At 33.8% G+C, this 17245-nt stretch overlaps 1 protein-coding gene across 4 annotated transcripts; it reads left to right on the plus strand.

Moving 5' to 3' along the window:
• Window positions 1-1056: 1056 nt before the first annotated feature.
• LOC121313549 (HEPACAM family member 2-like) lies at window positions 1057-14256 on the plus strand. 4 transcript variants are annotated; one of them, XM_041246225.1, is made up of 9 exons: window positions 1057-1141; window positions 2237-2590; window positions 3196-3480; window positions 5956-6255; window positions 9657-9782; window positions 11091-11112; window positions 11218-11252; window positions 13142-13215; window positions 13656-14256. In XM_041246225.1, the coding sequence occupies exons 1-9, from the start codon at window positions 1063-1065 to the stop codon at window positions 13770-13772; spliced, it is 1392 nt and encodes a 463-aa protein (XP_041102159.1). In that variant the 5' UTR covers window positions 1057-1062; the 3' UTR covers window positions 13773-14256. The 4 variants fall into 4 exon arrangements, with proteins under 4 accessions (XP_041102159.1, XP_041102161.1, XP_041102162.1 ...); XM_041246227.1 differs by having other exon boundaries at window positions 5956-6249; XM_041246228.1 differs by having other exon boundaries at window positions 2237-2509.
• The last annotated feature ends 2989 nt before the right edge of the window (window positions 14257-17245 follow it).

Consider the following 17245-nt stretch of genomic DNA (forward strand, 5'->3'; position numbering starts at 1 on the left):
ACTAGATTTAAAATATTGAAAAATGCATTTAGAGTGCTATATTTGATTATATAATTACAGAGCAGGTTGACCATGGGTATTAGTGGATGACCTTGCGTGACCTTCCTTCTTTAGTAATGTTATCCTTTTAAAAAAAAAAAAAAAAGAAAAAACCCTTGCAGAATAAATGGTTAATATTATGTATTTCAATGTAAGAAACAAGCCAGTCTCCTTTTCCACCCAGGAACTTGAGAGAATATGTCAGCGAGCTACTGACCTCTGGAAGATAAAGGCCAGTCCTGCTGGTGTCTGTCTTTGAGCTCATTGGGTGCCTGGCCAGCAGGGTTTGCTGCAGCATGGTGAGGATAAACAGTCCCAGACGGTTTTATTCCCTCAGCCACAGGAGCGCCAGAGCCAATGTAACACTCGCTTCAGAGACCCCAGCAAAGACCGGCCTACTTCACACAGCCAGGACACAAGCCTATGCTGTATGACTCACCCTGCGCACCACGCGGCTGCGCTTCTACCCGATGAGCCACTGGGGGACCCCATGAAAGATCATTGTTTTTGATCATTTTTTAAGCAAACTGTAATCTCTACTATATTACTATTCCAAACAAAATTGGCTTAAGTATATTGAAACTACTTATATAACATCAAATAAAATGCTTCGCAAAATTTCAGTTTTTTTTTAACAATGTATGGTTTATGTTTCATTTCGTTTATGTGTTTAGTAAGGATAAACCAGTCAACTGTACTGTATGTAATACTGTAGAACAAGTAACTATTTCTAAGCAGAGATACAAAGATAGACAGTTTTAGTGACAAAATAAAATAAACAGTTTCATTCATAGCAGAGTATGGTGATAAAATATATGAACAATATAAGAAAATAAATGTTAATCCCATGAATGAAAAATGTGACTATTGCTGTTATGTGTTGGGTTGTGGGGTAGCTGCTTTAATTACTATGTGTGCTCCTCTTCTCTCTGTGTCACATGAGAGGGCAGGGCTAGCTCGACTCTATTTCCCTTGCAAATGTAGTTTTCAGTACCTTTACAGTCAAAACAAGAGGGTGTTGAGATGGGATGGGATGTATTCATGGATCTCTTTCACAGCACAGTTTACTTTCTCCTATGTGAAACATTAGTTGTCTTTATAGGTAAGATATTATTATTATTATTATTATTATTATTATTATTATTATTATTATTATTATTATTATTATTATTATTATTATTATGTTATAATGGTTATACCTAAAGTATATTAAGTAATTGACTTTAATAATTAATTCTGGACAAAGTTGATTCACTATCCATTTACCATAAAGAATCACAAGGCAATGATTTTTACAGGAAATGTATGTGAGCACATGTAGTGTAACTACTTCTTTATAAATGACACGCGGTATTATCAGTCTAGACACTATGCACTTTACAAAACACAACTTTCTCCATCTTTCTTGAAAAAAATAATATACTCTTATGAAACAACCCACATTTGTAACACATCTAATACCGTAGCTCATGTTAGCTGCAACAAGTTGATTATTCATGCTGTTAAAAAGGATGAATAACAAAGCAGAGGTGTATTGTTTTATTTTGCCAACAACCTGTCTGTGTTGTTTTGAGTCTAAATACTGTAGCGTAGTCAGGTTTGTACTAGAGGCAAGTGAAGTGCTTGAGTACCCCTTGTTTTATTTAGCCTGCTGCTGATGGGATTAATGTTCCAAGGACATTCATGATTTCTTAGCAGCATATGTCTCTTGTTACAATGTTATATAAAGGTATACTTACTTTGTCATCCTTCAAACACATGATCATAGATTCATACTACAGTAGGTTAGAAAACATTTCAACAAGACTGTCTGTGCTACTGTGAGTTTTAGGACCTGTGGTCATAAAATGAATTGACAAACGTTTAGACTAGAAGTTTTTCTCAGTATCTTCAGACTATTAATATTTTGGACTCATATTCCATATGTATATCGTGTACAGGTATTTAAGTCTTGGAATTGTGCTGATACTGATATTAAAGTGCAGACTTGTAATTCCAATCCATTACTTTAAAGATATTATTAAGATGGGTTGTTTTCAACCCAGACCACAACATCAGAGAGCTCTGAAAACCAGCCAGCAACATTACCATGTCCAAATTGGGATTTATCGATAGAAAAAAATAATGTAATTTTTTTTGCAGTTGCATAAACATTACTTGTTAGATTTATTATTGATTCCCTTTCCTCTTTACCTAGGCACCACCTCTGCATTTATAAAAGTGCCTTTGTCTGTCATCCATGGAATTAAAGGGGAGTCTCTTGTCCTACTGGTGGAATACACCTTCCCCACGGAAGGTCGAAATATCCAGGGTAACTGGCAGCTGAGGAGAGCGAACAATACCATGCATCTGGTGACATTCAGAGACAGCTTCCCCATTCACGACATGGCCATGGAATCTATAAACAAATTTTCCCTTCACCCTCCTAATGCATCCCTGTTGATCAATAAACTGGAAGACAGTGATGATGGTGAATACACAATACAAATCAATGTAAAATATAAAGAGTTAGTCAAGACACAGAATCAAACAATTCGGGTTACTGTTAATGGTGAGTAGATGAAAAGTACTATTATACCAGGTGGAAATGCTTTGAGTTACCCAAATCTTACAATATAGGCATTATAAAAAGTGTACAATTATTGAAGCATGGAATGGGGTAAAAGCATTACAAACTATTCATGTCAAATAATTCCAACACTTGTTTTTGCCTCATTATGGCAATAGGTTTACTACCTTTGTATATGTCATATATACAACTTTATCTGTAGCTTAATTTCTAGTCTTTAAACTATATATTGTAGCGCACAAACATATAAATTACAACCTAGTAGGAAACTAAAGATTAAGAACATTTACAGTTCAGAAATTAATGACCTGGTCGCCCTTTCAACCCAACCTACATTAAAATGTTGCCAGTATTACACATAATTTGAAAAAGGAAAATGTCTGTGTACCGAAATGAGCAAAATCAAAAAGGAAAAGGTAATCTAGGTATATAAAAATGTGAATAATTGATAACAAAAACAAAAACAAAACAAAAAAAACACATTTTTCAGCTGGGTGGAAATAACATTTATACAATTTTAATGCAAGTTGGTTTGAAAGCGCGACTAAATCATTAAAGTACATTATAAACTTTTGTTTGTTCTGCAGTTCCTGTTTCAAAACCAACTGTCCACATGGAACCAGCCTCTGCAGCAGTAGAAGATGTAGATAATGTGACAATGACCTGCTCTGTTGAATATGGCACAAGGGTAGTGTATCAGTGGCTACACGGAGGAAGCCCCATTCCATCAAATCCTCGCTATACCTTTTCTGCAGACCACAGAAAACTTGTTATTTCCCTGGCTAAGAAAGGAGACATTGGCAAATATATCTGTGTGGCGAGCAATCTAGTCAGCAAAATGTGGAGTGAACCTGCTCAGCTAAATGTTTTCTGTAAGTATTCTGCAAGGAAATTGATTTTAACATTATTCAGGTTTATGCTTGATTCTAAGTGTGTTGACTGTAGAGCATGGTAATGGACTTCAAAATAGTGCTGCATTAACTGCATGTACTGCAGTTGCTCTGTAGAACGTCATGTTGCATGCAGCATGAGAGATCAATGGCACGGCATGCACCAGCAGCAGAGCAGTCAGAACACATAGAGAGCTTTAACAAGTAAAGGCAAACACCTTAAAAAAGAGACTTCCCCTTTAACTTCCACAACAGTAAGCAAAATGATTGGTCACTTTTAATGTTTAGGGCTTAGTACCAGCATATATTACTGTTCTCAGTTTTTCAATGGTAGCTCAAGACTGAAATATACACATACAATAGCATTGTATCTAACTTGTAATGCATTCAGTTGGTACAATCTTGCATTGTCATAATAATAGTTATATATATATATATATATATATATATATATATATATATATATATATATATATATATATATATATATATATATATATTTCTTTTTTTAATTAAATACAATAGAAACAAAAAGAATGAATATACTAGACAGCCATATATTCAAAACAAAACATGCAGTTGCACATAGTATCAGTAATTCTGCTTTTGTATCAAACAAAACTATCCAGAGAGCAACATCTTTGACAATGGACCTTTCAGCTGTGGTTTGAAAGCGAGTTATTTGCATACAGAATTTCCTTAAATGAAAGCACTTTTTTGTGCAGAAATCCAGTGATATCACTGGTAATAAATATACACTCTAGAAACACAGCATCGGTTTATCACTCTGCTAATTCTTTAATGTTTTTGAATTTGAATAACAAAAGCAGAAACTCCATTAAATAGCATGGTTACCGACCACACACGTTTAGCACTAATAACATTTTTCTTAAAATGTAATTCCAAATAAATTAAACTCTCTCACATTTTGTTGTACTGAGCTCTAAGTATATTTTAAAAGTGTTTTCATTAGGCAAACTAACAACAACAAAATTTTAAAAAAAAATTAGGTTTATAGTGGAGGTATAGTGTAGTTCTTGGAGGCAAACCACCAAGATAAATCAATTATGTGAACAGGTAGTGCTACTCCTCATTCTTAATAAAATATTAATTAGCTTGGCCAATGCAATTTGTTCAAGTCTTTTGTTGCAATTTCAATTGGAATATGGTCCCTGTGCACCATATGTTGCTCCTGCTGCTATTAGGGAACCAGCTTTGCTAACTGGTCACCCCCGATGAGTAATCACCATCTGCTTGGAAAAGTGACTATTGAAGTACTGTTCATCTGCCACTGTTGCATGACAACAGTATAAAATGCACAGGGGCCTGCCACTTTAAATGTAATCCATCAAATGCATATTTGTTATAGATCTGACTGGATAAAATGAGCAACATCTTTTTGTAAATTTATTTTTCAGACAAAAAAAAAAAAAAAAAAAAAAGGCGCTTCTTAGTTCCGGGTGTGCTGTTAAAAAAAGCAAAATATGTCCTGTTGATGACGTTTTACTTCAGCGCTTTTTCAATATTTGTCTTAGAGGCTGGTCTATCCTAAAAAAAAAATAATGATGGGGTAGTGACATCAGTGAATTAAGAAGCTGAAATGAAAGGGCATCTAGGAAAGATTGTATTTTAACACAAAATAGCAAAACTACTTTTAACATTTAATTCAGCTTATGTTTTTTTAAATATAAGATTATTGCTGCTCTTGCTTCTTTGTAGTTTTGTAGTCTGATATATGAAGCAAGAGTAGGTTAAAAAAAAAAAAAAAACTACCGTTTTTTGTTTGTTTTTTACATTTCTGTTTACTTTGCTGTTTGATGTTGACATTCACTCTGGTTCAGGGTACTGTTGGTCCAATATTGAGTTATTGGATCATGTGACCCATGCTGTCCATTCATGGGATGTTAGTCTTATCTCAGTACATCATTGTAGCCCATATTCTATAAAGAAAACATTGAAAGCAAAGAATTAGTGATGATCAATTTATCCAACACTTTTCACACATTATAGGGTTCTCTGTGCTATTCATTACACATCGTTGTTAGAGCAATTAGTCTTTAAATGTTTTTCTTTTCAGAATACTATTGTGCTCAGCTTTGAGAATCTAGCCCGTGATGTCAGTTACTATTTGTAGATCACTGATATCAACTTAATAATGGCAGTAATAGGATCCCAATCAAAAAGTCTGTTGTCATAAATAAAATAAAGTGTGTTAAAGACTGTTTTGACTGATTACATAAGTTCACAATATCTTTTAATGGTACTAGACAAGGTTACAAGTTTGTATGCAGTTTACAAATTACTTTGACTTAAAACAGTTTTGCAAATAGGTCTTATTAAGTATTGGACTTAATATTACATAGCATGATTTTATATTGTAACCAATTCTGTTTACTGACTATTTAAAATTTCTGAATTAAAGTAACAATGTATTTTTTTTAATGTCACCTGTTTTAGATGGACCTTACCACCTAAAGGTGAATTCGGATATAGGACTGCAGACTCGTCAGGTTTTTACAGTTAATGCAGGAGAGACTGTCTTATTCCACTGCTCTGCAGATTCAAATCCACCGAACACCTATGCCTGGATTCATAAAGTGAACAATATGACAAAGGAAATCATGACGGGGCCACATTTTATAGTAAATTCTGGTGAAATTACTCTGACAAATGAGTACATGTGCTGTGCCTACAACAACATCACAAAGAAACAGGATGAAACTCAGTTCACGGTTATAGTAGCCAACTTAGGTAATGGTAAGTCTGCTTTAAGAACGTTATAATGCATTAATACAGTAAAACAAATATACAGTGGTAGGAGGCCGTGTGGTCCAGTGGTTCAAATCCCAGTGCACCCACTGACTTGTTGTGTGACCCTGAGCAAGTCACTTAACCTCCTTGTGTTCCATCTTTTGGTGAGACATTGCTGTAAGTGACTCTTGCAGCTGATGCATAGTTCACACACCCTAGTGTCGGATCTTGTAAAGCGCTTTGCGATGGTGGTCCACTATGAAGAGCGCTACATAAAAATAAAGATAGTTTTATATATATATATATATATATATATATATATATATATATATATATATATATATATATATATATATATATAAATAGAGTTTCCTTATAAAAGTATACTGTACCTGGTAAAAGCAAAGTTAAGTGTAATGAAGCACAGCGAAAGCTGAGCATTGTAAGAGAAAAAACAATGGCAACTGATGGTAAAGCAAAGTCAATTGTTGCATACGTTTTGTTAATCTTGTAGAAGCAGTTTGATGTAATTTGACCATTGTTTAAGTGATATTAAGCCTAGAATTAAACTAGCTTGCTTTACAGGTATAGCACAATGCAGTAGTGTTTTTAAACATGAGCCTGATAAATGCCAAGGAATGAGGTCATTAGTGCTATTTCATTCTAGGTTGCCATGGATCAAAATGCTAATTGAAAAAAGAAACAAAAAAAAACTTGTTATAGTCATGTACACATGCAGGTACGTGCAAATCTAGTCTTTTAAACCGGTATATGGATGTGGAAGGCCACCCAAGCAGACAAATTGTCATTCAGTGCACGTTTCAAATATTTACTACACGTTCTAATTTGAATGACGACACGATTTCATTTGGGACAATCAGAACACCTAATCATTCCAACGTAGTATTCATATTCACAGTATAATTACAAGAGTAGCCAATCGCCTTGGGAATAACATGTATTCAGACATGGAACACACTTAAAAAAGGAAATCGGGAATAAGGAAAATTGCAAATATGACGGCGAGCGATTTTCTTCTATGGTGCAAATATGAATTCGCTGAGTGCTGCCGGTTTATGGTTATAACAGGCGTTTCAGGAAAACTGAGTGTTCAGCCCTGATTTTTTGTCCTAGTCAAAAACATTGAAATTGCAAAATTCCCGATTTTACTACTGTACTCACATTTTTAATAAGTACCGTATTTTTAACCAAAAAATAACGATAACTTGACAGAATGAGACCAGTGAAAGAATCATTCAGAATCATTCGTTTTTAAAAGGGCAAGAAAATAAATACAAGGGAAAAACACTTCCTGATAAAAGGCTCAAAGTCTTGTTTACGTTCAGAGGGAGAAACAAGAGATTTCTGAAAAAGACTTTTCAGTTAGGCCTACGTCTTGCCAGTAATAAAGAAAAATAGCTTTAAACAATGTATTTATTTTGAATGTCATTTCTTCTCTGTTTTACTGTACTTGCTGTGTAGCGAGAGCGATACTGTCAGAGGTTTGTTTTTAAATGATATTTACTATTGTATGCTTTAAGAAACATTGACTATATAAAATAACTTATGGGTCAGCATGTCTCTTGTTGTTTTTTGGCTGCGCTACTCGTGCATTACTGCCCAAAAACCAACTTGCGTGATAATTCTGACCTATACATTATTCTATATGTTCTGGTACATTTACTGGTAAACAGATATGATAAGGAATATTTTCTTTTTTTAATGTAAGGAATGTAGTGAGCCATTTTTGGTTTAATTAGTCAATAAGATGTGTTGTAATTAAAATGGCTTTTGTACCGTATTTACATTTTATGCAGCTGTGTACTTGTCACAGTCGCCAGCATGATGTATTTAAATATCTATTGTTAAGTAAACAGGAGACAGCAGGTGCCTTTTATTGACAGTGTTTTATTGTAATGAGACCAGATGAAATCACCGTGGTAACAGCTGTCGTGACAAATACCCTTTAATTGGGCCTTTCACAGTGGAAGAGTATGAAAGCCTTACAACAAAACGATACTGTTTCAATGATCGCTACTGTTATAAAGATTAGGAAAGGATAAACATTCTGATGTAATATATAGTCAATTTTCTTAAATACTGTACATATACCAGTTATTACACACTACGCTTTCTTTTTCTTACTATTAGTAGTCGTAGTAGTTGTAGTCCTAGTCTTAGTAGTTAGCAGGTCTATAACTTCATGTGCAAACAAGCCAGTTTTTTTCACATGTCCTGGTTTGGGAACAGCCTCCTTCCAAGTCCACAATCATAACACAAAGAAATATGTTCCTGTCGTACTCCTCAAGTTAGGGATTTCTGTCTTAGATGGTAGAGTCCCGTCTCCTTCAGTCTCTTATTGCATTTATTATGCAATTTAACTGCGTGGCCATGAAACTGCAGTTATATGAGACATAAATAAAACAAGGAAGACCGGTACTTAAAATCAATAACCTCTAACTTTAATGCAGTCGCATAGATCTGCAAGCAAGCACTCCAAATTGTTCAAGGATTGAGAAGATCCTGTTTTATAAGCTTGGTTTTGGCAAATCAAATATGTGCCTAAGCAAATAAAAATAAAAAAAGTCATATTAGTGACAGACACAATAGCAGTTGCTGCATTGTACTTAATTTGACAGATTAGTAAAATGTATAGTAAGGCAAAAAAAAAAAAAAAACGCTCAGGTTTGACTAAAGAATCAGGAATGAATTCTTACGCGATGATTACTTTAAAAAATATGCGACTCAAAAGTAGCAGATTTTCAAATGATGTACTGTATTCTTTCTGTTTCCAGAAAATGTCCTTAATATTAAAACATTGTGTTTGGTGCCAATTAAGTAATGTTGTTATGCTAATTATTTTCCTTTTTGAGAACATTATTCATATTTTCTTATTAAAAGAAAAAAAAAATAATAATAACAATCTCAAAGTAAAAGCCAATAACCACTATGTTGTACATTGGATTAATAGATCTATGTAAACAGTATTTATTATACAGTAGGTTATTTTTGACCCCACAATACCAGACTTACTCAGGTACAGTAAGTTATTATATGTTCCAAAACAGCAAACAAATGTCATTTCAGATTAATCCTGAGAGTATACATCCAAAACCAAATTACAATGGACATACACCCTAATAGTTACACTCTATAATAGTTACACACTAATACCCACTTATAGTTAGACTCACAAGTAACTCATGAGAACTTCTTCTGTACTCTGTGAGCAATGGGATTCCCATTTGTCTTCTACAGTGAGCATCATTGTTTTGTTGGTCGTTAACAATATTGCTCATTGCAGATTTTACCATGCTGACAAGCTGTTATCTTTTATTATCGAAACTAAATGGAAAGCAGGAAGCGCATACAAAAATAACTAAAGAATGTTATCTTTCTATTTACAGGAAAAGAAAAACTGGCCCAGAAAGCAAGCTCCGTGTCACCTTTAGCAGTTATAACAACAATCTCAGTAATAACAATTGTGTGCATGCTTTTTTTCTTTCTATGGCGGAGGTGCCATCCAAAAAAAGGTAGGAAAACAAGGAACCCAGCTATAATGGGAAATTGGTATACTTTTTAAACCAGTCTACTTTAAGAGGTTTCCAAGAATCTCTAGAGGATAGAATAAATCTAAAATTATGTGTGCTGCCTTAGATAAGTTGGGATAAATGTTGCTATCAAAACAAAATTCATAATGTCACGCAATTGCTTGGTATTAAAACAACAATTCAGGGCGTCGGAGAAAAGGGATTTGGCAGCTTCTCTAATGCAGAGCCTTGTAAGGGGCGTGTCATTTTAATATGTTATAAAAACATATTCATTCAGGCATTGCATTAGCTAACTCAGATCCTTTTTTAAAAACAACCTCAAAGGTGCCCTTATACAGTGACGAGAATTCAAGTAAAAAAAAAACACACATCAATTAAATATAAAATAGGCATTCTATCATAACAAAGTACATCAAACACTGTAGACAATACAAGTAACGGCACAAAACTTTAAGAAAATATATTGACTTCTGTGCTTTTATTGCATTTGTATTATTTAAAGAGACTAACCAAATAGACAGCCTCTTTATATATGGCATTCTGAATCGGCATAATTCTGTGGTCTCAACCAAATCCATATTGAAAATAATGGTAATACCCTCTACAATCCGAAACCTGTCAATTATGGAATCTGGCATCAATTATAAGTCTTGTCTGTCTAAAACCACTGGAAACCTGACTCTGCCACCTGGTTCAAGTACATTGTATAAATATGCACATGTCCTGTAGGTCATCTACTATAAAATAGTCAACTCTCACTAATACAAATTTATCAGTAATTCTTATCTGGAGTCTAAACTAGTGCATACTGTCAGTTTATTTTTTAATTTAAGTTGTAGTAACACTGAAATCAAATTTCAATTACACTACAATGAAAAGTATTATACATTTAAAAGTAGGCCTACTGTTTTTAAACCACAGAAGCAAGGTGTCCTCAGCATCAGGGTATTGATTGATTAGATGCCACACAATTTTCATAGCTTCTCAGAACGCACATCCATCTTAGTTTTAGACCGAATCCACCCCTTGGTCTGGTTTGGCTAGTCTTAGTATTAAATTAGTATTGATTTAGGAATTATAATAGGACAGGTGGGATCTGGCCTGCTGCTAGTGGGAGCACCCTAAGGAGTTTATAATGAGGTCTCTTTTAATGCAACATTTCTTTTAATTTACCTAAACACAAGTGCATTTGTATGCTGATGATTCGGTTACTTGTTGCTTCTGATGTGCAAGATAGAACAGAAAAAAAAAAAACTATTATAAAATGTAATCTCATTCTTTCTTTTCCAGTGATAAAGCAAATGTACAGCAGGTAAGTCAATCATGATATTATTATCATATATCGATTTCAAATCTAATATTTCTGTCTTAATATCTTGATAACATTATTAATAAATATATATTTTGTATCTTACAGGCCTTTAATGGAACAAAAAAGGCCACACCTCTCAGGTAATTTTTTCACAGCGTTTTACCTAACAACTGTTCTTGGTAGTCATCACAGCCTGCTACTTTTGTAGCATTATGTACATAAAGCAAGTTAATGGCATCAGTTGCTGCTCTACCCTTACAGTTAATTGCAGGATCTCATTCACCACATGTGTATTTGTTTGACAGAGCGTGATATGTTATCAGCAACTCTTCTGCTGGTATATTTCCAGTAATATAATTGTTTATGCATCAGTGCTGTTTTGTTACCTTTGTTTTAGCCATGCCACTTTTTCAGTGACATACACAGCACTTTCATTTTCTGGTTATTACCAGTTTATATTTTGGGAATAATCATCTAACAATGGCTGTGTTTACAACAAAAATAATAGTTACACACTATGATTGTAGTGCTGCTAGTCCTAAAAATAATTCACTTGACCCTGTCCTTTTTTTATGATGACATGGGTTTACAACAAATATCAGATTTTTTGATTTTGGGTGTCATTCATAAAAAGAACCTTGCTTAGAATGAAACATGTGTATTTAAAAAAGGCATGTTTACAACAACTTTGTAAGAATGATATCACAGAAACTTTGTCTCCAGGGATGTTTCTAATTTATTTGTTAAATGTTTATGCTACAATAAGTTTATTTTTGTAACTATGTTCTGTATATATATTTCATGCTGTTAACCTTCATCAGCAATCTGATCATCAGAATCAATACCTTCACTGTAATATGAAAAACCTTGATTCAGTTTTCACAGCTTTAAGTTAAAACTCAATATGTCTGGTAAAATATATACGATTCCTAACTCCAAATCAATTTAAATTTCAAAGAGAGGTTATAACTACTATAATTACAATAAGATGAGTACCTTTATATTAAAATGTTTTTCAATAGGGGAATTTGATGCTATGATCCTAAGTAATATAAGAGAAGGTGTAACTGATCAAACAGAAAGTGGCAGGTTTCCGAAAAATATAGCGTTCATATGCGTTCATAGCGTGTTCATACAAGTGTTTAAATAACGTTCCTGGAATTTTTCTTTTTATTGTTCATATCCAGACAACTTTTTACAGTTATAACTTTAAAGTATGTTTCAAAGCTATTTTCAAAATGGCCGCTCTAGTGCACTGGGGTTTGAGATCTGTCCTCTAAATCCCAGCAAGTGCTCTGGCTGTTCTGTTCCGTACCACATCATGGATCGTTATTGTTGGGTTACCTGTTTGACAATGTGGGCAGCAATCCTTACACTATCGGTGCACTAGAGCAGCCATCTTGAAAAGAGCTTTTGAAATATACTTTAAAGTTCTAAGTGTCAAAAGTTGTCAGGATGTTAAAAAAGAAAAGTATAGTACCATGGTGGTGTGAATTCTAAAAAAAAGAAAAGTCTGCCTGTGTACCTGGTGGTGTGATTCCAAAAAAAGAAAAGTCTGCCTGTCACCTCACACCAGGGATGTAACAATATATATATATATATAATATATAGTATCTCTATGAAGATGCAGTGTATCATGTGTAAAGACAGTAGTATTAGCAATTCAACATCTCATTTGTTAAGCATAGTTAACAGAGGACAAAGCAGAAGTATGGTGAACGTATTAAATTATTCACCATCATAGTTGTTGCCCTACGTATTTCATGTCCCTGCATTTTGACAGGGCTAAACTGAATTTCATTTACTTAAACAAATTCGTCAAGAAAACTTTTTTTTTGGGGGGGGTGGGGGGGTGGGGTGAAGGCAGGGGGTCTCTCATTAAGGTTGCTTTTGAAAAATGGACAGAACGTGATATTAGTAAAAAATTAATGTGTTTTTTTTTTTTATGTAAAAAAAGAAACACATTTTAGTTATACAACTTCCCAGAGAATATAGATTTCTTACACTGAGGCTTTTTCTCTTGTTACAGGACATGAAGATGCGACAGATGACTTTGGGATTTATGAGTTTATTGCTATACCTGGGCCCTCTGAGCCTACTCGGGTATAATTGGTATTCATGACTCCATAAAGTAATTTATAATAATATAAATAAATAAATAAAAGTAAATATTTATCATAAGAACACGTCAATTTGGTGCACTTCTGTTACCCCGTGAAGACAATATTTTTTTGGCCTCTCAAATTATTACTTAATCCAACTTTCATTGATGACCTACCATGTTGGTAACAGATTATAATTTAAATTAATTTTTTTAATTTTTTAAATATATATATATATATATATATATATATATATATATATATATATATATATATATATATATATATATATATATATATATATATACAATTTACAAATTCCAAATAGTGGGCTTTCAGTTTTGTTGTACACACAGTATAGTACATTTCACAAAATATGAGCTCTTTCTACAGTTCTAGATGAGGCCTTGTGCTAAAAGTTGTTTTTTGTTTTGTTTTTAGGTGTCAAACAGATCTCTATCTGAACTAGATTCAGTTCATGGCCCAAATTCACATACCACTATTTATGAAGTTATCAGATACGTTCCAGAAGCATCATCAACAGCGCCTGTGAAGTAACACCTGTTACCTTATTTAACTTGAGCTGCTAAAATCCAAGGGTTTTAGTGAGCAAGGCTTATTTTCAGCTCAGCCAGTTATTTGTAAAGATTGTTTTTCCGCTGGTATTATGAGTTTTGCTTGAGAGATTGGCCAGTACGTTATTTCCAGTTCTTCAGCAGTTTCCAGACGCAGAATGGTTTTCTGTTTTATTTTTTTTGTGAAGGAGAAAGTTGGAACTACAAGACAATCCCGATTACCTTGAGATTAATCTTTTGTGTTAAATGTTTATTTTTTTAATACAAGAACCCAGGTTATACAAATGGTTAAGACTGTTAAGTTCTTCTTCAATACTTTTACTCTTATTCTGTTAAACTGCAAAAGCAGTGCAAGTGTAAATTAAGCAAATCATGGATACTTATGTTCTAACTGTAGTCATTTTGGGATTAATTCACCACCACTGTCATCAAGACCCCCCCCCCCCCCTCCAAAAAAAAAACCAAAACAAAAACATGGTAGCATGAAAAACCCACACAGTGGCTGATTCATATTTAATATTATTTTTATACTATTTTTAAACACATTTTCAATGCTTTTAGCCAAAAAAGGGAGATTATTTTTGTGGGTTTTTGCATCTGTGGAATTTCTATTTTCGGTGTAAAAGCCAGTATGGTTCTGAGACAGGAATTACCATCACTAGCATAATTGTCAAGTTAAATAAGGTATTAACAATGAAACAATCTGGTGATTTGCCACGTGGATGAAAATTAAAAAAACGAATATGAATGTAGTTTTTGCTGGCTGAATACTGTCATAAAAGACACAGCTAGTACCTATTTTTCCACAGAGTTTTTTCCTAATTTATTTGTTTTGGTTTGATTTATTGTAATGTTTTTAAGGAAATATTGTGTCTACAACTGTGCCAGGGCAAGCTATGCCTTTTGTTGAAGATTGAGGCCGGGCATATATATATATATATATATATATATATATATATATATATATATATATATATATATATATATATATATATATATATATGCTTATTTCAGTCGTTTAACTTTTTTATTATTATTTTAATTGATAGTTTATGTAAACAACTGTAAATCATTTTGTAAATTTTCTATTTGGATAAAAATGCATTATATATGTTTATACATATTAACTAAGCTGTATTTAATGACTTGAGAAATAAATCTAAGTAAGTTTTATTGATATGTGAACAAGCATGCAAAAAATGGTTAATCATTGTTCCCCATCAAACCTGTTCACGTCCCTCTGAACCTGTGCTGGAACGAGCAGGTAGGACAGATGAACCAATCAAAATGCTTAACTTCACAGAGAAGTCAGGAACCAGTTAAATGTTTGTGATTGAAGAGGTTGGATTGAAGCCATCGATGTTGTGAATTCAGAAAAATAACCCCTTTAACACTGGCACTATTACTGGGGTTGCAACCCTGGCTCTGGCTACCCGGGGTCACAATCCTGCATAGTGTGAAACCACGTACCTGGGTCGTACCCAGGTACCAGCGAACCACCTCAGCATGTGGGTCGACAATCTTTGATCTGTTCTAATCATCAATAGAAGCTTGGATGGAAGCATCTGTAAGAAGCTGCTTCTGAGGCACTGATTCGCGCATTGTGCATGGCGCAGTGTGAAATCACGTAGCTGACCTGCATGCCACAGTGTCCTGACATGGGTAGATTCTGATCTGGTACAGCGTGCCAGTGTGAAGGGGCTTTGGGAAGACCTGAAGCATAACTGATGTGAAACAAAACTAACTGGCCCTGACTGATTTATTACCAGGAATATGTTACTAAAAAATATAAAAAAACAATCACAATTATTTTGAAAAAGATACATACAACAAAGCAGGAAACTAGGGAAAGTAATGCATTGTGTTTTAAACCCTACAGCCTGTTCAATAACTTTAATGTGTGAACCGCTATTTACAACTGTAAAACATACTTCTTGTCCAAAATGGACTGGGACATAGATATGCACTACGGTTTTGAGGTTAACAATTGATTTAAAAAAATGTACAGCATGTGACAGGTGTAAACCATTGTTCCTTAAATGAAACATGGTTTAGCAAGGCACTGTTCTCTTTTGTATGAAGTCTGCTCTATAGATATTTTCTCAAGCTTGACTTTAGTTTTCAGTCCTGAACCATGACAGATTTCGCTTCCACATTTCTACAGAGCTTTGTTTACTATAAATATATCACCTGACAATTTGCACACACCGGGGGTTTCAAATTACTGTCAGACAGTCTGGAGTTAACCCTTTATCATTAGTTCAGCTAAAACATAGTAGCGAGGACAACTAGCAGTTAAAAGCAGTAGCACCTTACAGTAATAAGACCTTTATAATTCAAATCTCAATACTCTGTTCACTTTAAACTGTACAAAACATATTGCCATACCAGTAGCAGAAGTTGAAGGCTTAGTTCTAGAAAGACAAGAGGTTCTAAAGAGTGTGGTTTAAAGTATAAAAAATATAAACCATAAAATGTTTTTTTTTGTTGTTGTTGTTTTTATATTTGAAAACAACATTTTTTTTTTTACAATTGTAAAAATACCAACAATTGTAAAGTAGATATGGGTGTAACTGTACAATGAAACGAGTTTTAGGCGTTACTGATTACTGAAACATTCTCTTTTTGAATAGTAAAACAACTCTCTTGTCTATTCATTTCCTCCTGTTTACCCGCACTCTATGCTTTATCTTTTGGGACAGAAGGATGGGACTGCATGAGGCAATAGACTCCCTACTGGCCCTGCCTGTCCGTACTTAATATGCAAACGGCTACAGGTGTGCATGTGCGTCCTTCATGAACCAAAAAATGTCGTCTGATATTAATCAAAATATTAGAACATATGCATGCAAACCTGGAGTGCTTATCATAAGGCTTCCTCATAAAGTTTCAGCTTTTTGTCCTTGTCTTTTTCATTAACCTCTATGCTTACAGGCTGTTATGCCTGTGGTTGAATGAATCATAATGTATACTGTCTATTATCACTGATTGTTGTAAATGGTTTTATTTTTCCTATGAGATAAAGGGCAATATGCATAAGAAACCCTAATACAGTAAAAATATGATTCATTTTGTATCACCTTGTTCATAAAGAATGTATTGTACCATTTCTTCCTTCTGAACCATAGGCTTTTTAAAAGCTAATCATTCATTACTATTCAAACAATAAATGGTGCAATGTGTAGTTGTACTAAAAACAAAAGTTTAAAACCGTGAAACTTATCGACTAGAATTTAACTAATGGGAGAATGTGTCACATGGTTTTAACATATTTATGGTAATGTCACAGTTAGAAATTGATAGTATTTGACAAAAAAAAAAAAAAAATCAAAATATATATTTCTCTCGCTCTGAGTACCACACAGCATGGAGAATGAGGACCTGATGCTCATGAATAACTTTGACATATGGTAACTGGCTTACCGTAGGTGAGAGGAAACCGATTTTGGCATTAGA

This window comes from Polyodon spathula, chromosome 3, assembly GCF_017654505.1.
Source record: "Polyodon spathula isolate WHYD16114869_AA chromosome 3, ASM1765450v1, whole genome shotgun sequence".
Lineage (NCBI taxonomy): Eukaryota > Metazoa > Chordata > Actinopteri > Acipenseriformes > Polyodontidae > Polyodon > Polyodon spathula.

Bases quoted from the DNA above. Each gene is read 5' to 3' on its own strand.
- LOC121313549 (XM_041246225.1), top strand. From the start codon at position 1,063: ATGGGATGGGATGTATTCATGGATCTCTTTCACAGCACAGTTTACTTT. The intron at 2,591-3,195 runs GTGAGTAGATGA...TTTGTTCTGCAG, and splicing joins AATTCGGGTTACTGTTAATG to TTCCTGTTTCAAAACCAACT. The intron at 3,481-5,955 runs GTAAGTATTCTG...CACCTGTTTTAG, and splicing joins TGCTCAGCTAAATGTTTTCT to ATGGACCTTACCACCTAAAG.